At 41.0% G+C, this 27,388-nt stretch overlaps 2 protein-coding genes across 4 annotated transcripts; one reads left to right on the top strand and one right to left on the bottom strand.

The window, feature by feature from the left end:
- Positions 1–399: 399 nt before the first annotated feature.
- Positions 400–20,646, top strand: svilc (supervillin c). The gene is made up of 33 exons (XM_062438504.1): positions 400–689; positions 1,916–2,071; positions 2,198–2,374; positions 2,956–2,990; positions 4,100–4,161; positions 5,192–5,337; positions 5,707–5,935; positions 6,081–6,664; positions 6,982–7,108; positions 8,401–8,448; positions 8,562–8,624; positions 9,491–9,565; positions 9,682–9,781; positions 9,890–9,976; positions 10,061–10,093; positions 10,196–10,394; positions 11,366–11,532; positions 11,627–11,749; positions 11,835–11,971; positions 12,611–12,758; positions 12,999–13,144; positions 13,341–13,516; positions 14,214–14,358; positions 14,980–15,298; positions 15,494–15,633; positions 16,611–16,713; positions 16,808–17,015; positions 17,121–17,254; positions 17,356–17,511; positions 18,017–18,160; positions 18,246–18,358; positions 19,085–19,240; positions 19,471–20,646. Exons 1-33 carry the CDS (start codon positions 400–402, stop codon positions 19,558–19,560), a joined length of 5,016 nt encoding a protein of 1,671 aa, XP_062294488.1. The 3' UTR covers positions 19,561–20,646.
- tmem98 (transmembrane protein 98) lies at positions 17,902–26,645 on the bottom strand. Of its 3 annotated transcripts, XM_062438831.1 has the most exons (8): positions 24,829–24,935; positions 23,571–23,809; positions 22,717–22,848; positions 22,538–22,571; positions 22,342–22,457; positions 22,199–22,258; positions 21,483–21,713; positions 17,902–17,911 (listed from the first exon to the last, which is right to left on the bottom strand). In XM_062438831.1, the coding sequence occupies exons 2-7, from the start codon at positions 23,699–23,701 to the stop codon at positions 21,512–21,514; spliced, it is 675 nt and encodes a 224-aa protein (XP_062294815.1). In that variant the 5' UTR covers positions 23,702–23,809; positions 24,829–24,935; the 3' UTR covers positions 17,902–17,911; positions 21,483–21,511. The 3 variants fall into 3 exon arrangements, with proteins under 3 accessions (XP_062294815.1, XP_062294814.1, XP_062294813.1); XM_062438830.1 differs by lacking the exons at positions 17,902–17,911; positions 24,829–24,935 and adding an exon at positions 26,530–26,645 and having other exon boundaries at positions 20,803–21,713; XM_062438829.1 differs by lacking the exon at positions 17,902–17,911 and having other exon boundaries at positions 20,803–21,713.
- Between the last annotated feature and the right edge of the window lie 743 nt (positions 26,646–27,388).

Raw genomic sequence — 27,388 nt, 5'->3', positions numbered from 1 at the left:
CAAGAAAGAGAGGAGAGGATGTACTTGTAAATTGTTTTTTGTAGCAGCTTATGGATGCTCTCATGGACTTTCTAAGAAGACTACTACAGAGTGATGAAGGGCATATAAGTCATGTGAATGTGCCGTTTTGGTGATGAATTCACCTTTCTTACTTTTCTTTTTGTTTGCTTGTTACCCTCCTAGGAGAAACACCTCAACCGTCCGATTGATGGACTCTACAAGCACAGCAAAACAAGAAGTCTTTAGGTCCGATGGAATCTGAGAATTTTACTGGAAGAAAGTTTGGCCTCATTGTCTTGCCTTAGCTGAAAAGTGGAGAAACAGCCCATCTGCTTTTTGTTCCTAAATGCTTTGCACTTATCTGTGGAGCAGAAAATCAACTGAATCCTTCTGAGGGTCATGGATGCCATGGAGAACCCGGTCCTGGAGCCCAGGTCAGAGCGGATCGCTCGCTACAAGGCTGAGAGGAGGAGGGAACTGGCTGAACGCTTCGGCAACATGGAGGAACTACCTTCAAAGTGGGTGAGGAGGGATGGGAAAGAGGTGCATGACCCGGCGACCCAACCCCTCAAAGAGATGTTGAACTCAGAGGGCATCTTGTCGCTCAGTGAAAGGATTAACGGCAGGACTGGCAAGGTCACAAATGGATTAGAGGCAGATACTTCTGCAGAATCCAACTACCTGAGAAGGTGAGTCATGTGTGGAGTCAGTGATGACTTAGTGCATAATATGGAACAACTCTGTAATCTACAACCATGGTTCATTAGTACTGTCTTTAACTAAAAAATGATATACATGATATTGTCTGTGTCCGAGGTGATCAGTGTCTTCTTGCAGGAAACCGGGACCTAAAATTTGTATAAAAATCAATTGAAACTGTAAAAACTGTACAGGAGACAGCCATCATAAACACCTATAAAGCATTATCAAAAACACATTTAGTCATCAAAAGTAAACTGAGTCGTGATTGCGTAATGCTGTAGTGTAGATGGTACGTACAGCATAGTGATGGTGTCTGATGTAGAGAGCAGCAGGTGTTTTAGGCCTAATTTGTCCAAACACTATTAAAGCACATGTCATCTGCTTCAAAATGTTCCACCTTGACATCAATAAATACTAAAATAGTGCAATGGATTGTTATTATTTTGGTAAATGCTAATTAAAGCATTATATTAATACAATCACAGAGGACAAAGTAACTAGAGGAAAAAAGTATTTAATGTAGTTATACATTCTTGCACTGAAATCTTTATGTAATGAATGTACGTGGGACATGATTATGTAGTTTCTGTATGTAAATATTGAAGAATATACATATGAAGAGGGGATTTTTTTCTTTAGAGCCATGAAAGCAGTTACTAACAGAGGGTAGTAAAGGAAAGAAGTAACAACCACATGGGAATATCTTTATAAAATATACATTTTATTTATATTATTATAACAACTTGAAACTTTCTTTAGTTTAAAATGTAAATCCTACTCATTGGTTAATCCAAGCAGTTACACTATCTGTTTTTAAACTAGGTCTGGTCAGCAACATTGGATCCTTGACTTTGCAGTTGCTTTGCAGCTTTTGTAACTAATTGAAACTGAGAGGTCTAAATCAGTGGGTCCCAGCGGGGAGTTTTAAAGCCAGTCTGATTCTTCCCCTCCATTTAGATGGTAGTCTCCCAGCTTGACACTGTGATCTTGGTGCTTTTTTTCCTGGAGCTGGCACTATAGAGCAAAGACTGGCGTCATCTTTGCTCTCAGAAAAATAAAGTACAACATTGCACCTTTCCCCCCAGGGGCTTCATATTTTGGCAAAATTTCATGGAAAGGTTCAATGTTGTACTTTATTTCTGAGTGGGTTTCTTAGCCCATATTCCCCATTCCTGCATCCTCACCTCCTTCCCCTCACTCCCGCCCCCTCCAGGCAGGGTTCCCAGGACTCTGCCAGCATGCTGAGTGGGGAGGGGCACCTCGTCCCTCATGGACTCGATGCCCCGCAGCTCCACACTCGAGTGTCAGTGGGCCAGTTGAGAAGTGCCCTTCTGCGGCAGACCGGGAGTGGAGCGCAGCCCGAGAAAGTGTAGGGTCACCTGCATGTGTGTGATCCAGACTGTCACCATCAGCCTGTGTACCTCTGTGACAGTATTTGTTTTCGCCTCAACATCTTCTTCCCTTTCCTCCTACTCTTTGTTTGCTTGGAAACCAGCAGCCCTGATGCTGGTCGAGCCACGTCCTCTCTGGACCTGGCAGTGAAGCCGGGCCCTGAGGGGAGCCGGCGACGCACCCGGCGTTACCTCCCCGGCGGGTCAGGCGGCGGTCGCAAGACCAGCGAACGCTTCAGGACACAGCCAATCACAGCCAATGAGATGGAGGAGAGCAGCGGGTAGGGGCTGTTTGCTGTGGTTATGAAGATAGAAAGAGCATCCAGGCTCTGTGCAGATCGAGCAGTTGGTTTGGTTGCAAAGAAGATGCTGTTTGCAGTGGTGTTTGTTTTGCACATTTTAAACAATGTATAACTACATTTGCCGGCAAAACTTCTAAACCCACCGACATGAACTTGACGGACATAATATTATAATTTACTGCATTATAGTCTTCAAAATGTCATCTCTGTTTTTAGACGTGACTTTTAAGTTGCAGATAGTGTGTGTTTGATATTTGCTCTTCACTAAAAAAAAACACGCAGTCACACTTTGACTCAGGTGTGTCCAACGCTGCTCCTTTACATAAATGGGTGCTGTGGTTTGCATGCGTTTCTCTTCTTTCGTGAACTCCAGTTTCACTTTCCCGAGCATGCAAATATGACACAGTGTCTTCATTGTGTGCACTGCAGACTGAAGCACAAAGACATGTATTGTAAGCTCAAAGCAGGATCTGAGGAGTCAAACTATAAAGTCAACGTCATCTTCCAGTTTTTATATTTCACCTGGTGACCTCATCGTTTGTTTCCTGTCACTCCTCTAGGCTGTTGGATGCAGACGAAGAGGAGAACTCTAAAGGTAAAGCTGTCTTCCCGCCCGTCTATGATCTCACAGTTTGTGATGTTTTTGTGTTTAGAGACAAACAGATGACCTTTTGTGACACAGGGAGGGAGAATACTGGTCTCCACTGACACCAGAAAAACACAACAGTGAAAACATGAGGGCAAAGGGCAAATGTTACATCTCTTGAATCAAGGAAATAAATCAGGTTATATTTTTAGGCTCACAATGTTTAATATGTTCAGTGATGACAGATTCATGTGTCACAAAACCATGTGAGCAGCAGAGCGCTGCTAAGTCAGTCCAACTCTCAACCCCACCATAAAAAGATTACGAGCACTTCTTTGCAATGATTGGCTTATGGAGAATTTACAACACAACTAAAGAAACAAATAGTCTATGTTAATCTAGTTTTCATTGCTATTGGGACTATTCATTTTATAAATGGATATGTCAAATACAATATACTGAATATTATCTGATTTTCTAAAGCTCAAGATTCGGAGGAATTTATGTTTTTTGAGTGTGACCCACACATAGTTCTGATATCCACATTTAATTATTTAATTTCTTCCAACAAACTGGCAGTACAGAGTTTCATTATCTACCTGACTATTAGTTTAGCTCCTCCACATGAGACATAGTAGCGTGATGCTTCTGTGTAAGGCCGGGTGTGAGACGGCCTCACACGAAGCGATCAGTCTCAAGGCTGTGCCTCATTGTGTCCTGATAGCTTGTTTACTCCATATGCTAATTATCTACAGCCCTGCTTTCATAGCCTGTGATGAATAGGGATAAACATACACAACATAAGTAGGTAAGGGGATAAAAGGTGTTTTTCAGTGATAGTTTGTTATGGTGTAATCGGTAATTAATATCGCTGACTTCAGTGGTAAACAGCAGTTTAATTTCATATCTCTCATTACAAAATGTAGAGTGACTAAACACCAGAAAGCCACACTTTAATTGGCCAGCAGTAATGAATCTCACCAATCAAAGCCAAATGTTGCTAGCATTTGTGTGCTATTCATCACTGACATCTTTCTTTACTGACAATAACTTTCTAAAGTATGTAAAATATTTGAAAATCTTCTACTGACTGAATGATTCATCTCTTTATCTTACAGCGGATGTGAAAACCGATGACAGAGCCAAAATGAGCGTAGCAGCCAAGATGTCTTTGTTCAAAGTGAGTCTATGTTAGCATCAGCACTGAAACAGGATCCCTACTGCTGTTCATGACCTGCTTATTTTCTCTTGTTGTGTGCTGTCTGTCCTGATGGCTGTGGCTATAAATGAGTCTGTGTGGAGATCAAGGTCTTTCCTTGTTTCATCTAATGAGACAGCATCTACATGCATTCATGTACTGTCACAGCTTTTGTAAACGTTTACTTATGACTATTAAGCTGTTATCAGGATGTCAGATCATAAATGAACATGTCTAACCAGAATTGTAACCTTCCCATTAATAAAGCTTGCCCATGTGTTGCCCTAATACTGGATTAAAGGATTATAATGTGGAGGTGATAAATTGCTGAGAAATATATCGAACAGCTAAAGATAATCCGTCATCAGTTGACATCTCAGCTGCTCACCTTACAGTCTGAGGTGTACTGTGAGACAGCACTGAGCATGCACAGCCGAAACTGATCATGTTGAGGGATATGAATGGTCAAACAGGTGCTGTCCTTGGATCCACTGTTTAGTCTGATGTGAGACAGTATCTGTACTTATTAAAAGAAAGACTAAATTTATAGCGTGGACATCTAAAAACAGTGCTAAAGCTCTAAGAGTTCATACAGAGGACGAAACACGCTGTAGTTAGAATAAGCATTAGCAATTCAACATTTCACCTGAAGCAAAACGTTAGTCATGAAGCATCAGGTGAAAATGTGCTAGACAGTGTACGGCCATTAACAACCATAGCAGCTGTGTTATAATTAGCGTGCTGCTCTGTGGAGGCAGGCGGAGAGGTAACTTTAGCCAGTAGGTCTCTGGTTACACTGTGACCTGTTGGGCTGGCATCCTATCCACGTAGCCAAGATGCTCCACCTTACAGCTAGCTGCTTTATTCACCAGCTATCCGACCTTCGTGGTCTTACTTATTACTTATTTAGCCAGTTTATATTAGGTCCACCTGCGTCAAAGGCACTGTTGAACTAAACGTGATGGTCACATGTCACGTGTCGATATTAACATCTCTCCCGCCTCCCCTATAGGAGCTGGAGAAGTCTGCCCCCCCCGAGGCCTCGAACTTCCTGAAGCCTCGTTCAGGGAGTGTCTCTCATGAACGGAGGGTTCGCCGTGGCAACGAGCAACGCTTTCTTACTCAGCCAATCACCTGTGAGGAAATGGTGGCTATCAGGTGGGCTGTGCCGACAACCTTGTGGCCTTACAGTGTCCATAAGTGGGCCAGATATTAGCAACAGGAACACACACATAGAAGTATATTATTATATTAATAGGAATTCGTTTTTTTAAGCTTAGCTATTTAGGGATGTCCTTTATGTGGTTAAAGGATAACAAATAATGTGTTAACATATTTATTACTAATGAAGCCCTAAATATAAAAAAGAAGTCTAAAAACAGATCCCAAATATATCATTTCATCTTTTTTTTAAAGTGAGTAATTTCATAAACCACTGGGCACTGTAGTTTTTAACAAAAGTGACTCAGCATTCTCCATTAATCATGAGCCTGTTTTATATCATATGTGTTTAATATTTGCCTGCAGCGCCCCCAACCCAGCACCACCAGTGGAGGCCCAGACTGAGCAGGCTGACTCAGAGGAGGACGGTGATGAGAACTGCAAGCTGAGCATGAGTGAGAAGCTGGCCCTCTTCAACAAACTGTCTCTGCCGGGGAAGCAGGGGGACGGCCATGCCGAAGGACCCCCAGAGAGACGGAGGCAGAAGGGGGCTCGATACCGTACACAGCCCATCACTGTGGAGGAGGTCAACCTGGTGAGTAGATGAGCTAAGACGGTATAGTCAAGTCAAACTGTATTTATGACACGTTACAAGAAAACTCAGTGTTTTATATTTAAACAGCAGAAATAATGTAAATCATACCTTTTGAATAATTATCCTGAACTGTGTGTCTGTTCAGCTCCAGAAAGGCCCCGTACAGCTTCCTGCGTTCTGTTTGTCCCCTCATCTGTCCGACAGACAGCAGGCCTCGTCTGTCAACCTAAAACCTAGTGAGGTACGCCTTTCCAAGCCAAGACCTGATACTGGTTCCGAACCTGTGGAGCCCAGTCCTACCCAGCAAAGCTTGCCGCGCTCTGAGTCGGAGCCAGGCTTGAGAGGAATCCTGAAGAAGAGCCGATCTGGGGGCCCAGAGTGGAGCATGACGGAGAGCAATAAGCTGGACGCACCTTTCAGCCATGAACAGAATGGTGGAGGCTGTGGAGAGGCAGGCATTCAGGAGAGGATGGAGGGCACTGAGAGGCAGGAAATACCTGTAGCACCACGGAGACAGAGGCGCCAGGCTTCAGGTGTGGAAGGAGGCTCATTGACTGCCGCCCCCTGGAGGCAGAGGGCTCGAGCCAGGAGGGAAACCATTGCCTGTACACCAATAAGAGCCTTAACAGATCAGGACGCTCCTAACGAGGAGAGGTCCTGTCAGGTCAAGCCAGAGGAACAGTCAGTTTCTTCTGTGGAACACGACCGGGATTTGACCGGTAGAGTCCAGTAAGTATCTGAAATTAAGTTAGAGGGGCTGAGACTTGCATCTTTATAAGTGAAAAATTAGCATGTTGGTGCTTCCTTTGTCTTGATTCTAATACATCCTACAGACAGATACATTTTGAAGTGTGCATGAATGTGCTTTGATGATAATAATCTGTGGAAAACATTGAACACTTAAAATTAATTATCAAATGTACCAGTGTCATCAGTACAGATGTCAGCCATGAGCATTTTTACAATGAGAATTGAACGGGGATACAGTTTTTTGTAGTATTTTGATATGCTCTGTGGTTTATATTCAACGTGATCCGTCTCAAAAGGAAAGAGGATGGGCAAGAGAGTGCAAGACAGAGGAATGAAGAAACCACAGCAGTGGGACATGTTCAGGTCACCCTGGTGGATGGCACTACTACTCTGCAGGAGACAACCAATAGCAGCAGTAACAAGGTAAGAAACAAAGACATATCACACTGTCACTGTGAAAGTCTGTACCACATAATGGGCTCAAAGAGTGTTTCTAATGCGGAATCAAAACCTTTACACTCTGCAGTAACACTTGCCATTTTTTGCCCTTCCATAATCTTCAATCCTCTGAGTGTCCTGTCTGTATCCCGTGGGTTTAAAAGACTGTCAGCAGAGATCAATAAAGTTTAATGGCAGAGGCAGAGGGTTGACAATGCAGCAGTAGAGTCAACACAGCGAGGGGCGTCCATCTTTAAAAAGTCACATAGTCTTACATAAACCTTGCAAGGGCAGAGCCAAGGATTATATGGTGGGTTTTTTTGTTGTTTTTTTGTTGTTTTTTTTTCAAAGCTGTCCACTACATTCGCCATCAAAAACAGTGCTGCCATTTGGATCACCTATTTTTTTTATTTTTATCTTTAAGCAGAATATAAATAAGTAAGTTAGTGAACATTTAATGCATTGTGCAGGAATTACATTCAACAAATTTAAGCTGAGCCCAGGTTTTTGTACATGCACAGTGTCGATGGAGTGTATATTAATGTGTTTAATCTGAAATTCACTTCTTCCAAATAAAGAAATTTGTCATATAATTTCTGCTCCCAAAGGCTATTAAAATGTATCCAAACACTGGCTGTAAGCAAGCATCCCCTAATCTCTGGTAATTGAGTGAAATTCAGACAGGTCACTCCATTACTTTTGGTTTAAGAGCATAATGAATCATATTAGAATTTAGTCGAATAATCTCAGATTTTTGCAGTGTGTCAATCTAAATTCTGTGATAAAGCAGCTCAAACTGAGGAACAAAATGAAGTGTTGCAGTTTGAGGCTTCTGGGTTCACTCTTCCTGTTATCTTTATGTCCAGAGAGAGAAAAGGCCGGTGGTCTGATCGAAGTATTTGTCATTCCAGTGAATCCAGATATAGCATCTCTTAGCAACAGCACTCTAGATTTGGTTCGTGGTAAATGTCTTGGGATCAGACTTGAGTTACTGGGGAATATATGCAGGCTAGCTGGTGTTTGAGTGGTTCAGAATGTGCAGAGGAATGTAAACAGGACAATTATCCGGGGGTTAAAATTTGACCCTTTTATGACCCCATGATCACAGCTGCACAAAGTTGACATTACGTGTGTGTACATGTATGTGTGTGGATTGATTTTAATGTTCTTTTACTGCTATCATGTGTGTGTTTCTACTTTTATTACACCTTTTATTTTCCCCCCTTTTCTTCTTTATTCATTTACGTCCATGCTTTTCCCTGTGCTGCCCTCTGTAGGAAGAGACAGAAACCTTTCATGAGGAGCGCGTCAACCCTCAGTGCTGGGTAAGTCTTCTAAACAAATAAATCATCTAAAATCTCCTACATGGAGACTTTAACTATTTTTTAAATAGCTTTAGCCGACCCCCTTTCTCTCTCTAATCCCTCTTCTCCTCCAGGAACCTGTCTTTGCCTCTGTCTATTCTAGCACTACACCCCAATATATCATGTGTTTCAATCAGGTAATTGTTTAAACTGTTGCATGGCAGATTAATAGCTGCTTTCGGTTTGAAGTTTTTTATTTATTTTTTTGTCTGCAGTGAAGAACTTTTTTTTTGTCATTGCACACATTCAGGTGTTTGTGATTCTTATTTCTGATGTGTGAAGTTTCACTCACACTAACGAGTCACCTTCACAGTGTTTAATTATGATCCTTTTCCTTTAGTGATACATCGCAGCTCTCATTTCAGTTGCTATGTTGTTTCTGTTACTTCTGCACTCTTGTTCTTACAGTTCTCCACCTTCACAAAGTGGTACATAAGCTTTTTTTTTCTGTCATGCCCCCTTCTGGGAGCCAGAAAAGTTTCAAGTCTCACCCTACCTCCCTTACTGATGTGTTAATTGTACAAAGAACTGCTAACAATACTGGGGGTACTTGTAACAAAAGGAGCCTAGTTGAGTTGTATTGAAATAACATGATCAAAAACATGAAGAAATCAAATCAAATAAACTTTACTCTAACTGCCATCCTCTTTATAACTGTATTGAGATTAAATCTGCTTCTTCACACTCATCGATTTGACTGCCGTGGTTGCTCGATGATAATTGCCTGTTTACCGTGTCAAGATTTCTATGCATTTTGTACTCTCCGTGTTGTTTTCTGTCTGCTAACCTGAAACTTGACAGCCTTGACATCATCAAGTTAACTCCCTTTTTGTTCATCTTTGTCAAATTAATCAGATTTATTTAACTTTTTCAACCACTCCACACTTTCACCTCTGGTCATGCGAATCCACAACATTCCTCCTGGGTGTTCCCGACTTTCCTACGTTGAAGAAGTCACTGATTTAACTTATTATCCCTACATTGTTTTTCATTCCATCTATAGACCAGCATGTCCTTTGAGGCTCAAGAAGTCTGCTCTCCCACCAAGAACCAGATTCAGCCTCAGTGGAGGCAAAAGGTGACGTACGCTGGCATTTTCATCTTAAGATTTCTTTATATTTATATGATTTAAATCCACAGAGGAGCCCATTTGCCCATCTGTATCTTAACACATCTATCTCTCTGTCTGTGTAGGCAAAAGAAGTTGAGGATGAGCAACCTCAGATGGTCGAAACGGAAGAAATGAATACACAGCAGAAACTGGAAGAGCAGGATGGATGCATGACTAAGAGAAGTGAGTTTACTCTCTTGCATTCTCATATTCTCTGAATATTTGACCTCAATTTTGTGAGGTTTTTGTTGGTTTCTCTGACTCTTTCTCTTTGTGTTTACAACCTTTTAGGTCTTGGATCTCCAGAATCAGACAGAAGAAATGACACCTCCCATCACCAGAGGCACTCCACTGAAGCCCTAACATGCACACATGATGGTTAGAGCAGTTCATATAATACTAACTATGTTCAGTCTTTCCTGTATATGTCTCTCTAAATTGTCTGTTTTGTCTTCTTAACAGACATCTCTGTGCAGCCAGTGATGGAGTTTGAAGGTAGGATTAAAATATAAACAGCCTGGATGTTATCATTCAAAGGCTAATTGATACTTTTACAATATTTTAAGTTTGCGTCCCCTATCTGGTCCTTCCCAGCAGCTCAGCAGAGTGCGCCACTCTCAGTAGCTACACAGGAGGTGAAGGAAGTGACACCTGTGGATGATTCGAACACGTGTGATGGAGGTTTCTACATCGAGCAGTCGCCTCCCTCCGCCTGCGAACCCCCACCATGTAGACATACTGCTGCCACAGAGAGTGAGCAGGACCTGGATGTCCTCTGCCAGACCAACACACCCATGTGAGCCTGATTTTACCAAAGATTGTAAGATTATTAGCCTGCCCTTTGATATAGCTGTACAATGAATATCTGAAATATTCCGGAATGTGGTGGAGGAAAGATGCACCCACCTGTTTTTGGAAAGTATTTCCTTCCTGTCTAATATAGTCTATATGTTGTGGTCTCTAACAGGTCCAAACATTTAATTTTTTTTATGATGACAACCTACAGAAGGCCTTGGTTTTCACATCTTTTTAATTAATACTACATCACTGACCTAAAACATACAACTCACTGACAAACACAGAGCTAGTTTGAATTAGAGTAGTAAGATATTATCTTAAGAATGGTCCTAATTTTTGACTAATAAGCCAAAGATGTTTTAACACAATCTACAACTTACTAGACTTAGTTTGGACTGGACTGACTCCCAATTGTTACTTTATAATATACTTCAGTATATTGGAGAATGCAAGAAGTAAGTTTATATAAGTTATGATTATAGTTATGTCAAATATATTAGATAGGATATTTAGTTAATATTCATAGAAATAAAAGTCTTAAATGAGTTAAAGAAGCACAGATTAACAATTTAAAGAGATAACCATCAATGGAGGTACGATATTGTGTAATTAGTCATTTTTTCTCTGTTGCTAAAATTAATCAATTTTTTTTGTATTTCATAGCTCGTCCAAATATAATAATTATTACACTTTTTTGTAATTGATTTAGATATGGAACAAAAATTATCTTTTCCATTTTGAAATGTGTGTGTACCCTAATTTCATAACTGTCTTGAAAATGATAAGAAAAAGCAAAATGTATTAATTTTTGTGCATTGAACACCACATCATGCTCTGAGTGGCTAAATACATAGTAGCCCTTAATCACAGTGATCTCAAGTTGTAATTTATGTATATAGTCATTTAATCCCCATGGAGACTGTCCATACTGTCTGTGTGAAAGCCTGTTCATCACTTGTGTGTGTGCAGACTGACATCAGCAGTAGCAGAGCACAGGCGGTCGGTGCGTCCGTCCCGTCGGACTCAGGGCTCCAGAAACCCTCTGCGGGCTCTGGCAGCCCGGGAGGACATCACGCAGGACTACATGGGGGAGATGGGTAACACAGCCACTGAGGAAAGGAGCCAATCAGAGAAGAGTGAGTTTGATGATTTCTCTCCTTTTCTGGTTCCTTTCTCTGACTTTGTCTTTCCTCACAGTTATCCTCATCTTATGCTTTTATCTCCCTGCAGAGTCTAAGAACTCCTCTGTGGCAGATTCAAATCACGCCAGGTCAGAAGACTTCTCTTCCTCAGATGCTGCGACTAACCAGTCTCATCCTCCATTCAGCAGCCTGATGCTCTTGCATGTCAAAGGTCAGAAAAGATTTGGTTCATCTGTGCCTCTGTGATTTTCTCTTGGTGCTCAGGTGTTTATATTAACTAGCGCCTGTGGTGACAGGTAGGCGGCATGTCGAGGTCCGTCTGGTGGAGCCCTCGGTGCGGTCGCTGAACAGCGGAGACTGCTTCCTGCTGGTCACTCCGGAGCACTGCATCATGTGGAGCGGAGAGTTCGCCAACGAACAAGAAAAATCCAAGGTATCAAGGAGGACAGAAACATGTAGTTTTTATTCATGAGAATCTTGTTAGACTAAAATGACACCAGGGTATAATAGTTGCAAAGAGTTTAATGCACTTTGTGAAAATGTGTAAAAAATGTAGTGTCACATGCCAAAGTGCTATGAAATATCACCTCTCATGTAAAACACTGGAGAAGACTCTCTCTATACATTGAAACTGGTGTTGATATTGTAATTATTTAATGAATATTCCATGTTTTACTCTCATGCCACAAAATTTATAAAATGGCATCAAATATGACACTCGCTTCCACAAAGAGCAATGTGTGCTTGAAATGCATTTTGAGTAGGACATGCAGTAAAATACAATGTTTCTGGAGTTAGTAAGCGACAACATCTTTGTCTTTCCTTTGTTATACACGTAGGGTTTAATATATTTTGTTATAATGGATCACCTAAACTGTAATATGCATGCTCTTCTATTACACATTCAATGAAGATGTACAACAACTATTTAAGTTACATTCTGGTATTCACACATTCACTTTAAAATAATTTCCTGGTTGTAAAACTCTCTATGCTGTTTCACATATTCGGCTTTACTCAATCCCCTATGACTGTTTGCAGTGGTATTACAACCTGAGGTTTTATTTTTCAGGCCTCGGAGCTGGCGTCATTCATCCAAAGCCAGAAGGATCTGGGCTGTCAGGCTTCCCAGGTCATCCACTTGGAGGAGGGGCTGAACTCTGACAGCAGCCTGGCTGCAGACTTCTGGAGCCTTCTGGGAGGAAGGACACATTACAGAGGTTAGAGGTTAAAATGTTTACTTTGTGAATGTCCCAGACAGTAGATTGTTCACATCACATTTATCGTTAAATACACAAAAGAAGTGGACAAACGATAAAAGATCCATCTGACCACAAATCAAAGCAGCTACCCATCTGAACATGTATTACCTTGTTATTACTTATTGAATTTAACTGATGTTTTTATATGATGTGATTCCCAATGTGCACACACTGTTGTCTGTTTGCTGCTCTATACAGGAGCGGGTGCACCAGAAGAGGATGAGCTCTATGAGTGCGGTGTGGTGGAGTCCAACTGTGTGTACAGGCTGGTGGAGAACAGACTGGTGCCCCAGGAACAGGCCTGGGCCCGCATCCCCAGCATCTCCCTGCTGGGATCCTGTGAGGTCTGTGGTCTCTTATGGATTCTCCTGTTGCTTAATCATTTTTAATGCAGACTTTGTGTTGTTTCTCTTCTGCAGGATTGTAATACACACACACACTGAAGAAGTCATGAATTAGTTTTTGTCATTCAAGTCAGTTTTAATAGCTGACATCTTGATTTCAGGTGTGTGCACTTACTGTGTGTGTTTTTGGGTTCAGGCTCTGGTGTTTGATTTCGGCAGCGAGGTGTACCTATGGCACGGACAGGATGTCTCCCTCAGCAGGAGGAATGTTGTTCTCCAGCTGACTCACCAAGTGTGGGCCGGACCGTATGACTACAGCAACTGTCGAGTCAACCCACTGGATCCCACACAGAGTAACCCGAGCACACAGCTGTAAGTCCACACTGCAGGCAATGAAACGATTAAAGCTTTCAGCCTGTAATACACAAGGAAAAATAACAGCTGTATATATTAATCCACATTACAGAAACAACACTACCAGCATGCTGGTAGAAAGTCCACAGTACACAGCTGTTGAAAGTGGGCAGAAACCTCAAGTCATAAGAGCAAATAAGCAATAATTTAGAACACGTTAAACCACACTGAGAACCAGTTATTATAGATGTGTTTTTGAATTAGTTTTTATTTGTATTTTGTTTTTTATTTTTTATTTTCAATTCAGTTTAGTTTCAGTTATTTTCCAGGGTGGGTTTTCTTGTTTTAGTTTAGTTTTTCATAGTATAAATTGTTTAGGTTTTATTAGTATTTAGTATTTTATTATTATTATTAATTTGAGGGGTATTTGCCAAGTGCAAGGTATTATAATACAAACACAACGCTTGACCAAATTCACAAGGACTTAAATGAATAAAAAGTAATTTTCTGTATATTTTTCATTTTATTTTAATTAGTTTTGTAAGTACACAATATTGTTTCAGTTTTAATTTGAATTTTAGTACACCATGATAACCTTGCTGAGAACTAATATTTAAGTAAACTGTACAGCTGCACTCTATATTACCCATATGTGATTGTTCAACATGTCTTCTTTTAGTGTTATGACATTTTGTACCTTTCCATCGGTCTTCAGGAGGGGAGAGGGGCGTCCGAGCTGGGCCCTGTTGGGCTGCATCTCAGAACACAACGAGACGGCTCTGTTCAAAGAGAAGTTCCTGGATTGGACGGGCAGAAGTGGCGACGTGGAGGAAGCTGTCTCAGTGAAGGATGAGTCACAGGTTCATTTCACTATTTAATGATTCAAAGTCATGCTGCTGCACACACAATATTCAGAGATGGATGTGCTCAGAGTGATGATCGGCTTGTTGTTTGATACTGGTGATTAGGCAGGTAGAAATATCTGGATTTGGAGATGTATTTCCCAGACTTTACTCTGTTTTGGAACATTGTAGAAATGTGACTGGCATAAAATCCATCTCGGAGAGCCAGAAGCGTGTGTCGAAGAAGTTTGATTGATGGTTTTTACTTGTTGCAATACAGACCAGCTAGTAAGGTCATATATTGACATGGCACATTGCATCCCTGAGATCATTTGTTTTTCTTTCTCTTTCACTCTGGTTGTAAATAATACAATATCTCTCCAGGATTTTACCCTTACAGTTTTTGTTTCCACAATTTAAACATGAGCAGTTACTCAAAAAAATGTTTTATGGTAGTTTACATTGATGGTCAAAACCCGGGCAAGGAGAAATCCATGAAAGGGCGTCTGTTTTTTTCCCACTGGGAGTAAACAAAATAGACTAGAATGCAGAGCAACCACAAGACATGTTGCATTTTGAATAACAGAGCCTAACTGAAAGCCTCCTCTCACTCTTTGTCTGCCGTCCATCTCTGAACAGAACATCCCAGTTCGGCCGTCCTCGCCTGTCTCCCCATCGTCAGACCATCTGAGCCCCTGTGATGCCAAGGTTCTAGTGTCCAGCCAATCAGCGGACAGGGATGGCTTAATCCACAATGTGCTGGCAGGCGTCGATGTCCAAAGGGGTCACGGGGTCATCACACTGGAGGAGGGGCATCAGATCAAGCTTGAGACGGTTGCCGTGGACACCTGGCACGTCCAGGAGTTTGATGACAGTGAAGTTCCCGTAGAGAGCACCGGACAACTTCATGAGGGAGACTCCTACGTCATCCGCTGGACATACAACATCAGCACTGTTGGTCAGTGGCATTCGCACATCGTCATCATTATTATTATCATCTTCACATCATACCTTGCCATCACAATGCAAACTCAGTCTTTAGTTTAGATCATTGTAATCTGATTTAGAACTACAAAAATGACTAAAAACTACATTTGAATTGATGTTTCTTCATTTAGTCTAATGACGATTTGTTTTTACTTATCTTCTGTAGATGAGACAAACAGCCCCGATGATTGTGGACAAAAAGAAAACACAGTTTTCTTCCTTTGGCGAGGCCGTCACTCCAGCGTCAGTGGGCGGGACACCGCTGCTTTTCTGTCCATTGGGATGAACAACCATGAAGAATCCCAGGTAAGCACACAACCTTTGAAATGGATCATTGACTCTTACTACAACTTCAGACTGAAGTTACAACACTCAACACAATAAAACAACAAACTAAAACAATAATATAGGGTCAATTACTCAAGAAATGTATCAAAGTACAACTTCAGTACATTTTTGGGCTTTATAATTCACCTAATTTATCTGATTATTGCAGTTTGTAGATACTGTGCAGCATCAGGTTTTGCATGTAAAACATAAAAGTTTGAAGTCATGAATGCAAGTTTTTTTCATCCCATGCACCATCGTTTACGGCACAGTGTTCAGTTAAATGCTTTATTATCATTTCCACACATTTTGCAGAGTGCAAGTACAACACAATAGAGAAAGATTATACATAACAACTGGAATATTGTGAAGTGCATTTTAAGGCCAAAGAAAATAAGCAAAAAAAGGATAAAAGTTCTGTAAGTAGTGGAGTAAGTATGTATTTAAAAAGTAGATACGGAACAGTTGAAATAAAATTTGGAGCAATGTGGTTCATGAAAATACCAAATGAATTGTGAAAAAGGATATTGTAAAGAATAGAAGTATAAAGAAGAAACAAAGAAGCATGAAAGAGAGAAGCATTTGTTAGCAGTCCTCACTCAGGATAAGATGAATGAAGGTTATCAATGCATTCATGTGTCCTCTCATCTTTTCCCTTTACAACTGAACCATCTGAAACAATTTACAGCCTATTGCAACAATAATGTAACACTAAAAGGAGCCATTCTTTAAAATAACAGCTTTCACTTGAGTACACATTTTTCTGCAAATATATGTCTATACTTCTGTAAAAATGTCAAATGGAGGACTTTTATTGATACTTTTACCGAAGGAATGGATTTTTGTACGCTTTCTCTCACTGAGTTATAAAACCCAGGACTATACACTGACATTTTCAGTGCTCCTCCAGCAGGACTGGTGTTTACAGCCTGTGAATTCGTGTTGTGTTTCTGAAGGTGGTGGTTCCTCAGGGACAGGAACCTCCTTGTTTCCTGCAGCTTTTCCAGGGAGGTCTGGTCATTCACAAGGGCAAGCGAGAGGAGTCCTCAACTAATGCAGGTACAGGTATGGTGTTTCACCCTCCTCTTCTTGCATCTATTTCCCTCCGTTTCTCTTGTACAGTCTTTAAAACATTCTCATGTATCTGTTGTAGCAGAGTGGCGGTTGTTCTGTGTGCGAGGGGAGCTCCCAGAGGAGGGCTTGCTGTTAGAAGTGGATTGCTGCTGTGTAGGTCTGAGGTCCAGGGGCTCTGCTGTCCTGCTCAATAGCCAACAAGGGGTGCTGTACCTCTGGACTGGCTGTAAAGCTCAGGGTAGCTCCAAAGAGGTTGCCAAGAGGGCAGTGGATCGTCTTACTCAAGTGTAAGTTTCATATTCTGGATGCCATTTCAACAGATTTTAGCAGTGATCATTTTAAGTTTGTCCAGCCTGTGAAATTCTTTTGCATGGTGTTTGTGTGTGTATTAGGTGTCCACCAGAGTTGGGTCTCAGCAAAAGCAGCCCTCTGAATGTGCAGGTAGTTGAAGAAGGTTCAGAGCCTGCAGACTTCTGGACAGCACTGGGACAGATGGACAGGAAGGCCTATGACTGCATGCTGCAAGGTACGCAACAACAACACACTTTTATTATTATTATTAATGTTATTCTCAAGCCTGTGAACTTTCAGTTAATATTTATGAGCTACACATCTGCCCTCTGTCAGATCCAGGAAAATATAACTTCACACCTCGTCTCTTCCATCTGAGTGCCTCCTCTGGGAGTTTCAAGGCTGAGGAGCTGCAGAGTCCAACGCGGCTGCCGGGGCTCGTGATGGCAATGCCTTTTGTCCAGGAGAGCCTGTACGCTGCACCACAGCCAGGTGAGAGCAGACTGAATACTTTTATACAATTCACAAAAACCTTGGTCTCTTACTCATTTTGACTCCAATTTTCATTTTTTTCTTTAAATAGTCAAAGCAGTAACATTTTCTGCCTTTCAGTTTATAAAGTCTACTCATAAAAAAGTCTGAAAAATAACATTTAGAGAGCCAAAACTTTTGGCTTTTTTAAGTTTAAAAGACAAAATTTGACTTTAGGAGTTTTATACTTCAACATATCAAACGCCATGCAGTAATACATTGCATGTTTTTTTCATATTTTCACTGAAACATTTTCATCTTTGAAATATTTAGTTTCTTCAGACCCAAAACATTTTTCATGGCTGTATTCTTTTCTGTTTTTGATATTTTCTTTGCCATATCCAATTAAATCCCTGCTGCTTGAACCCAAATATCCCACAGGAAGTATAGAGTCAGACTGAATCTAATGTTGTCTAACTCCACTTATCGTCTACTGTGTGCCTAATCTTTCGTCTCTATCCTCCAGCCTTGTTCCTGCTTGACAACCGTCTAGAGGTCTATATGTGGCAGAGGGGTCAGCCTGAGCAGACAGAGAGCTCGGCTTTGGCCTGGAGCCGCTGGCATAATGAGAGGCGGTGTGCCATGCAAACGGCGCTGCAATACTGCAAAGGTAGAAGGAGGCTGCTTGTTTGGAAATAAAGGCATTTCTGGTTCCAATAGTTTTAAAATTGTACTGTTTTCTCTCTGTATCTCAGAGATGAACCCACTACGCCCACCGCAGGCCTACCTCATCTTTGAGGGGTCTGAACCTCTCACCTTCACTAATGTCTTCCCTCGCTGGGAGAGGAGCCTGGGTCCCCACACACAGGTAGAGTACGAGCAGCGTCAGTTTATCATTTAACACAAGGCTAGATGTTGTTTAGTCCTGTTGCATATGTATGTGTGTGTGTGTGTGTGTGTGTGTGTGTGTGTGTGTGTGTGTGTGTGTGTGTGCGCACATGAAAAACAACACTGGGAGAGTCACCGCGCCACAGAAATGGTCCGACACATATTCTTTTACAAGTATTTATTAATATTTATGCACCACACCAGTATAATAGATGCTCCTTGGTGGCCACAGCTGCAAACATTTTGTTTTATTATTAACTCATTCTTCATCTGAATGTTCAAATATATCTTAGAATTGCCTTCATCACTCATAAGTAAAAGGCCTCACTGTGGTTTAGGGGCATTTACCCCTAAAGGAGTTTGATTAGTCTGGATTAATTAGTCTAAGTCCAGGCTGCCACATTGAAAATAATTTAAATCGTCTGCCAGAAAACCTCAACTGGAGTTGTCATTCTCTCAGTTGAATCATATTTTTTTGAGAGAGTCTATAAGAATTGGCAAGAATAAAAGTCTAGGTGGAATTACTTAATATTTGTCAGGTTTTTTTTTGAGTACTGACACCACATACTAGCAATCTGATTAGAAATATAAATCCATATCAAATAGAAAGTAATGCACAAATCTATGATACTGTGAATATTTCCTATTTTCTAGTTCAATAATCAACACAATCACATCTGACTCTTACCTCGTGTGTGTGTCTCAGGGTGACGCATGGCGGGTGAAGCTGACCTTGGTGCAGGACGCCCTGGCCCAGCTCATGAAGACCCAATATCCTCTGGAGGAGCTGCTACGAAGCCCCTTGCCTGAAGGAGTAGACCCCCAGCACCTGGAGGTCTACCTGTCTGACCAGGACTTCCAGGTATGCCGATAGAATCAGCTGCATGCAGTGGCATCTTTTATCCAGCAGGCTGCACTGTTCACCAGATTTTACTAATACAAACTGATAGTCTCATATGTTTATAATCTGAGGATAATTTATGAGAGGAAGTTGTCTAAACATTACAAATAACATTAACATTTTTTATTCTATTCATGAATTCATTTCCACGTTATTTAATCCATAAATAAATCACTACAATTGTGTTTCAGACAATTTTGGAAATGAAGAGAGATGAATATGCCTCCCTCCCAGACTGGAAGCAAATTGATTTGAAGAAAAGCAAAGGGCTGCTTTTCTAGAGAGCAATAACAAGTGGAAGCTGACTGATGCGCTGTAGCAGGGACTTCCTCCTCTGCCAAGAAGGGATGACGGCGGGGGGATATTAGCATCATGCTGTTGCACAAAGGACTGCTCACAACGTAATAAAAAGAAGAAAAATTCACTTTTATTTATGTCAAATTAGTATGAGTGTGTGGACTTTTTAATCGGACATGGATTTCTCCGTAGCTATTGTTCAGAGCACAAAAAAAACAAAAAAAAAACAAAAAACCAACAACAACAAAAAAACACAAAGCACATTTTGCTATGAAACATTTTTCTCTGTACAAATCAGTGAAAGATATAAAGGAAAGGTGTGTGGGAGTAAAGGAAGAACTTCAGTAACAAACAAGAGTGCTTACAAAAAAAGGGTCAATTCTAATAAACAATGTAAACAAGAAAAAAAATAAAAGGCTAACCACTTTCTAAATGTTTCCTCCTCGATCGATATACGGGCATGCTCAGAGCTACAGTTTTAAACAGAAAGAAAAACTGCTGCTTTTCTTCTTCGGCGAAATCTGAAAACAAAGCGTGTTTGAAAGCATAATCTATGATGTGTATTTTACAGCCGTGTGTCATAATGTAATGATGTGTTCATTTGTCTGCAAACCTCGTGTGCCATGGTGATTGTAGCTAGAGCCCATGTGTTCATTCTGACTGTGGTTAATGCCTTATTAGGACTCCTTGGAGGTTTACTATTAGCTATGCATGGGGGAGCCAGTAGACATGCTCCAATAACATCCCTCTGGCCCAAAACAGCATGCTAATTCTGCTCCACCTCAATCAACACACTATACAAAACATCCTCCTAACACGCCAGGACACAAATGTACCCTCAAATAGTGTGTGACAGGAAAAAAAAATCAACTGTGTAACGCAAATATTCTTAACAGCTAATGGTGATGTACTTAAAATGTCTTGGTCTACTTTGATATTTGTGTATTTTTCTTATTCTTGGCATCATGTAGATAGAAACAGCAGCTACAGTTGAATTTGGCAGCAAATTTGAGCTTTCTTTTTTAAAACCTTTTGATGTCAGAATTAAAGAAGAAGCATCTCTTTCTTGACTCGCTGTCTTGCACTGACTTAACAAGTCATACGGGGGGGGGGGGGGGGGGGGGGGACAAGCTTTTAAGAGGAAGAGATACCATTGATAACGGCCTCAGTCAATCATAACATAATGCACAAATGGGACACAACGGGAGTACTCAACTGGAAAAAATGTTAACTTTACTGCTGATATGCTGAAACTACAGCTGTTGTTCTCTAGAGCTGCACTAAAAACTCACAGACCGGTGATTTCAAACAGTGTAAGAGTTACTGAGGGAGGCTTTTAAACAACCCCAAGTCACGCTGACCCCCACAAATTGTAAATAAGTCAGGTTATTCTCCCATTGGTCCACTGAGTTGGAGCCTCTTTGGACTTGCTGGCTAACTGGGTGTTATTTTCCTCAGAATGGATTAGCTGACTAAGCCTCCATGTGACTGTGCAGTGCTGGTGAGATTGGATTTAGGCCCACCGCTGGGTGATGGTGCACTCAAAGAAGACATTTCCAAAGATCTTTTTTCACTCGCAGGCAGCTTACAACTTAAACAGAGCAACCCTAAAAAGCCTGTGCTGTTAAAACCACCTGTGTCTGATGTGTGACATCTACTTCAGAGTTATTACTACCCAGCTATTGAATGCACAGATTATGTAATCAGACAAGATTAAATTACAAGGCCTTTTCTTGACGTGAAATGTGAAAATGAGAAATACAGTCCCTATCCATTTACTGCTCAGAAGTGACTGGATGATGAGTTGGACAAGCAGAACCTGTGCCTAAGTATCAATTGAATACAGAACTTTGAAAAGAAGCAGCTCAAGCATAAAACAGACCCATTTTCACACCCTGCTGCTGCAGTTTGTTTGAGTCCGAGTCTGAGTTTGCTCTAAATGGCCTGCTCTCTCTGTACGTCAGCTCCAGGCATGATCCGGTCCGGTTCGGAGGCCAATGCCGCCTCACGCAAAACCACCATATGATCTTCGGCCGCGTGGAGCGACTGGTCGATCCAGTCCATACTGCCGGACATGTGACAGGCGTTGCGGGTGACCAGCACCAGGTGGCTGACTGAAAGGAGGAGAGCAGTGGCCCTGAGGGAGAAGAATAGAGCAAATGGGTTTGAGTTATCTAGCTTTCTTGCTGCTGCGGCTGGACGATAAAGAGACAAAGCACTTATTTCAAAAAACTATTTTTTTCTAAAGTGAGCAAAAACAGATTGATGGCAGCGTACAACGGGCTCAGAAAGAGCATGGATGTAACACAACACATGACGGATTGCATAAACTTTAAATTCAATTTGATTTAATGATGAAAAACACCATTTCTTTAGCTTTTTGAAAGTTTTTCCTGGTAGCATCAATTGCCTGTGACACTTGAGCATTTACATCACCGTCCCTATCATATGTCTGTAAATCTCAAAGGTTATTAAATTATGGATAAATCAAAGTCATGTGGTCGCTCCTCTCCAGCTTCTTCAGACGCGGAATCAATCAGCAGAGCAGTAGGTCTTTAGCATTATGCTTTCACGGTCATGCAAAAAGCCCATTTAAGTAATGGGAAAAAGGGACGTGATTACCTGGCATCGAGGAGAATTGGATCCAGAGGGGGGTACATGGATCTGACCACGTCGTCCACCCTGCGAGACAGGTCAATGAGGATGTGAGGGGGCGGGTTCGCCAGAGTCAAATGCATGAAGTAGTGGTGAATCGCATACGTTACCTCGGGCTGATGCGTTTGGCTACGGTGATAATGTCGCTCAGGCTGGCTGGTGCTTTGACCTTTGCCCCCGAACCCATTGTCATGGCAACCAACTTTTCGGTCAAAGTGTGGCAGATCTGAATGTGGAATTAACTGTGTTAGTATCGGTCCATCACTTTTAATAAATGGACTACAAGGGCAAGTACAGTTCAGTTACCTTTAAGATGGAGATGCAGTGAGAGACCAAACCACTGTTTAAGAAAAAAAACAAAACAGAATTAGTTTCATTGAAACACTGAACTACTAAATCTCTCTTTATGGTATGTCTTAAATTCTGCCCAGGCAGTATTTGTAGTTCATGTCATGCCGGTTCTCAGTGCTACTGCTAAGACGTACGAGGCATCTTCTATCCAGTCCTCGTTCTCCAAGATGGCCTCGATGTGAGGGTTGGTGATAACCACATCGTCCAGCTCCAGCTCCGACTGCTCGCTCTGAGTCTCCATGGCTCCAATCAGATCAACCGTAGGCCTGTAGGACAAGACAGGAATGGCAGAGGAAGGTAAGCTGAATGACTAATAACTAAAATTGATTATTGATTACCATTTTTCTGTATCTGAAATTGAATCACAAGTTGCCACCACATCAAACTCCATTTGCAGACTCCCATGAAATTATAAAAGCAGTTGGGTCGATCAACCTTCTCTCTCCAAACGAAAGCTGAGAAAAGAAGTAGCCAACAGTATGTAATTCAATTTAAGGACTTTTTTTAACCTCTCATTTAATCTGATAGAAAGTTTATAGAATTATTTGAGTGCTTTATTGATTGTTTGGTAAGGGCTGAAAAGGCAACTGAATCCCAAACTTATGGATGTATAATAATGGATGTAAATGGCCAGTGATGACCTAAGTTCCTTTTTAAATGGACTTCTTTATTTATTTCTAGTGTTCTTATTTGAAATAGTTTCTTTGTAATATCTGGAAAGGCTTCAGGTTTACATAAGCCACCATCGTTGATAACTAATTACAAGTTGTGAATCATTTATATGAAAAAGCAGTGGTAAATCTGCAGAAAGAAAGACATTTTTAAGGTTAATGAAGTCCAACTGAGACAGAATATTAGGCTACATGTTGCACATAGCTGGTCATTTCAATACTTTTATAGACCTTAAAGTTTTAATATTTTGAAGGAAACACAGAAATGAAAACTCCTGCCTACTACAGATTTACAGGTTTTGTACTGATTCACTGACTTTGAGTCAAAGTGGTGAAGCAGGTCGTGCGGGTGGCAGTAGCGGTGTCTGCACACCACCACCAGGGCAATGAAGGAGGCCAGGAAAATGGTGGCCAACACCCCAATGGCCACGATCACCACTGTCTCCATGGCGACTCCGGCTCCCTCAGCGGCTGCAGGCAGCAACTCGTCGAGAGGAAAATAGAGTCCAATCAGGGTAGGATGATTGTCCGAGCACGATTACGGATGGGTGCTCATCTGTGGAGGGGAGAATAATAGGTGGTTTCGGTCTGATTTGGTGTAAGATCGAACGGGAGAAGAATGACATTATCACCTTATTTTAGGATAGCTCTGAAATAAAGTTCTGTTGAAAGACAAACATCTGAATCCTTGGCGTAGAGAATACAATCAGCTGCATTTTCTCTGTTTCTAAATGTGGCACACCTTCAACGCACACATAAAACTGATCTTTATCTGAGTACATACAAAGCCGAAGTGTGCTTGCCCTTTGTTTGTGATTCATACGCTGAATGAGAACAATGTTTCTGGTAAACAGAGACTGGTAACGATTTACAATAAGGTACACGGAATTTTGAGTGGTTAGGAGGGGGCGAATGAGGAACTAACTGCTAGTAAACCGTTAATTAACGGGCAGTAACTCCCAATCAAATTTCATAAAGTAGTTAGTTAATTGAGAAACAAGTCAGAAACAAATCAGGAACGACCTGATAATTGATAAATTGTCAACAAGTACTCAAATAATTCCTAATGGAGGACGACGTGATGAGTTACTCGAGGACAGATGGGAAGATCTCATATTAATGAATCATTAGGTAATGATTATTTCATGAATATGTGGGAATCAATCATACTGACCATTTTCTTGATGAGTCATTCCAGATTAACTCTAAACCAGCTGCTAAGAAGCACTCATTCATTACTAATTAAAAATGAATTAATGTTTTTCTGTACCCCCAATTAAAGTGATACATAATACTGAGTAGGTACTAATTAGTCCCTCATTACATCATCATTATTTTACAGTTACTTTTCCTTTTTGTGCCCCCTCAAGTAAAGTGGGGTAACACTTTGCAATAAGGTACACCTGTCTGGAAAACCACAAACAACAAGTGATTTTATTCAACTTAAACCAGCAGCCATGAAGTCAACAACTGACTGTAAAATGTGGTGATATCCTGACAAGCTAAACACACAGTCTAAACGCTAACAAACAACAAAGCTTGAATACAAAGCTCTCATAAACTTTGACCTCTTACCATCTGATGTTTTCAGTCCAGACGGAAGTATTTTGGGATTATCCGCGGTTTATTTAGTTTCTCTCTCTTTTTCGGTCTGAGAGGAGTAAAGTATACCTGCCCTCTGCCCAGTTTAGTCACTCATTAACCCATCCTGCCCAACCTGAGTGATCATGTGTGAGTGACTGTAAAATCTGTTGAGGGAGGCTATCATTGAGAACAAGGAAACTCTCTGGCTGGTGTAAAATTGATTTGTAATTAAACATGACATTTTCTTTTTAAAGCAGAGATACAGTTTTGTCCGCTGGTAGAAGCACAAATTTCAACAGGCAAGCTGAACTTTCAGCATTACAACATTAAACCTGCATTTTTGCCCGGATGAAAGTGTGAGATTGGGCCTTGGAATGCTATAATTCTATAATCTGATTAATTTGTGTTACACTAGCCGTATCGTACAGAGCTTTCTCCTGTCTTTCTCCTGCCTGAGAGCTTTTCTGACTCCTTTACTTTTCACAGGCTGGTGTTATCTTGAAATGTTACAATCCCACTGCCAAAAGGAAACACAGAAGTATTTTAGGGTACAGAAAGTCATTCAGTTCAATTAAAATATATCTTCATAGTGTGCCTTATAGTGCAATCTGTGATGATTAGGAGAAACACCACAGGTTTCTAATAAGTTTTGCTCTTCATATTTAAACCTAATTTAAAGAAATTGGAAAAACAATCTTAAATTGCTTCTATGGAGCACTAACTGTTCCCCTAAAGCCTAACCAACCTACTTCAAGTTCTCCATTAAAAGGGTTGTATATTATGTACATAAACAGTTGTGGAAAGTAACTAAGTACAAGTCTGACATACTTCTTTGATTATTTCCATTTTCTGCTACTTTAAACTTCTAAACTTAAGAAGAAAATGTTGCATGTTTTGCTCCATTGCATTTACAAGTATGGTTCTATATAAAAACACACAATCTTCCATGATATGATCCATTGCTCTAGACAAGACTAAGCAACAGTTTATAAAGGACATGCATCTCTAATGACAGTCCTGAAACACATTAGAAACAAAGCATTCTGCATAATAAGCTTTACTTTTTATACTTTAAATCAGTTTTGCTGATACTACGTCTTTGTTAAAGTAAAACTGTGAGTGCAGGACTTTACTGTGGTATTGCTACTTTCTTTTAATGTCAAGTAAAGGATCTGATTACTTTTTCAACCACTGTAAACAGTATGAGGAATAGTTTCTGAGATGGGATAAACCATAAGAAAACAAGTAACAATTCAAATAAACTAAAATAATCCCTTTTGTTGGTTTAAGTGGTGTGTGTGTGCGCTTTGCATTTATAACACACTTGTATAGTGTAACTCTGCTGGGTTTGGCACCCAAAAACTCATCAAAATGAGGAGTCTTGAGCTTCATGCCTGCCATGTCTAGATAACAATGTGGAGCAGATAAACAAAACATACATCAAACCTGAAAAGTGAAATCATATTTCACCATGTTAAGTATTTTTCCTCATTTGATATATTACTAAAAACACACACACAGTAAGTCATATGCACACATAAAGGTAAAGTTTTCCCATTTCGGTGTATTTCACGAATACATGCAGCGCTTTATAAAGTCTGGTAAACATCTCTAATGTTACGTTTAAACTGTCACAACATTCATAGCTTTAATAGACCAAAAGAAACACTCTTTTTTTTTGTAGTTACTCACCCAAACATTTTGTGCTTTTAGTTGGATTCCTTTTAGAAGACAAAATACTTTAACCTCCGCCACCAGGAGCGCGGAGACGGCACCGACATCCCCAAACCTGGTACGTGAACGCGCCGGAGCTGACGGGCAAATGACTGATGACCAAAACTTTTCTTCTTAAACTTTTCCAGCGCGCTCCCGGCGGTGTGAGTGGGCAGAGACGGCCGCGCGCATGTCCGGACTAGGGTTGTTGGAGCTGTGTGCGTAATAACGCTGCTCGCCGCTGTGGTTTTAACGAGGAAAAGCTACAGTGCAACCAATATGAAACACAAGGCGATACTTTTAACGCTAGGTGGCGGACGCTAACCAGTTATTAATGCACAGTGAGACGTGCCAAAAGTTGATATGGCTGCGTTGAAGTCACATTTTGAGGGAAAGTAAGGCCCACTTTGACCATATTAAATGTTTCCGTGGTGCTCTGAAGTTGTAGGTGTAGCCTGCTGCAGTGTTTTATGCTACATGCTACGTAGTTTGTTTTAATTTTTAAATAACTTTGTTGTGTCTTTATGTCTCTACAAATCACGTTGGTGCAAAAACTGTTGGTTTTAGATGTGCACTGCTTATAAATTGTTCTGTTCATAAACGTTTAGCTGTGTCAGCCAGGGAGGACAGTTTGACTCGTCATGGTAGGAAAAGCACAGGTGTAGCGAGGCTAACAGTGTTAATTAATGATGGTCCCATTTGATTTCAGTGTCCCGGCAAGCAAACATGTACTAAATTAGGTCCCTGGAGGTAGAAAACATAAACCGAGTGCAGCCATCTTTAATGTAATTAGTTACACCTGTGCTTCTTCTGCTACGACCAAATGTCTGCTGTGGAA

This window comes from Scomber scombrus, chromosome 18 (assembly GCF_963691925.1).
Source record: "Scomber scombrus chromosome 18, fScoSco1.1, whole genome shotgun sequence".
Classification (NCBI taxonomy): domain Eukaryota; kingdom Metazoa; phylum Chordata; class Actinopteri; order Scombriformes; family Scombridae; genus Scomber; species Scomber scombrus.
The sequence above is the reverse complement of the archived record's forward strand: the minus strand, read 5'-3'. Positions and strand labels throughout refer to the sequence as shown.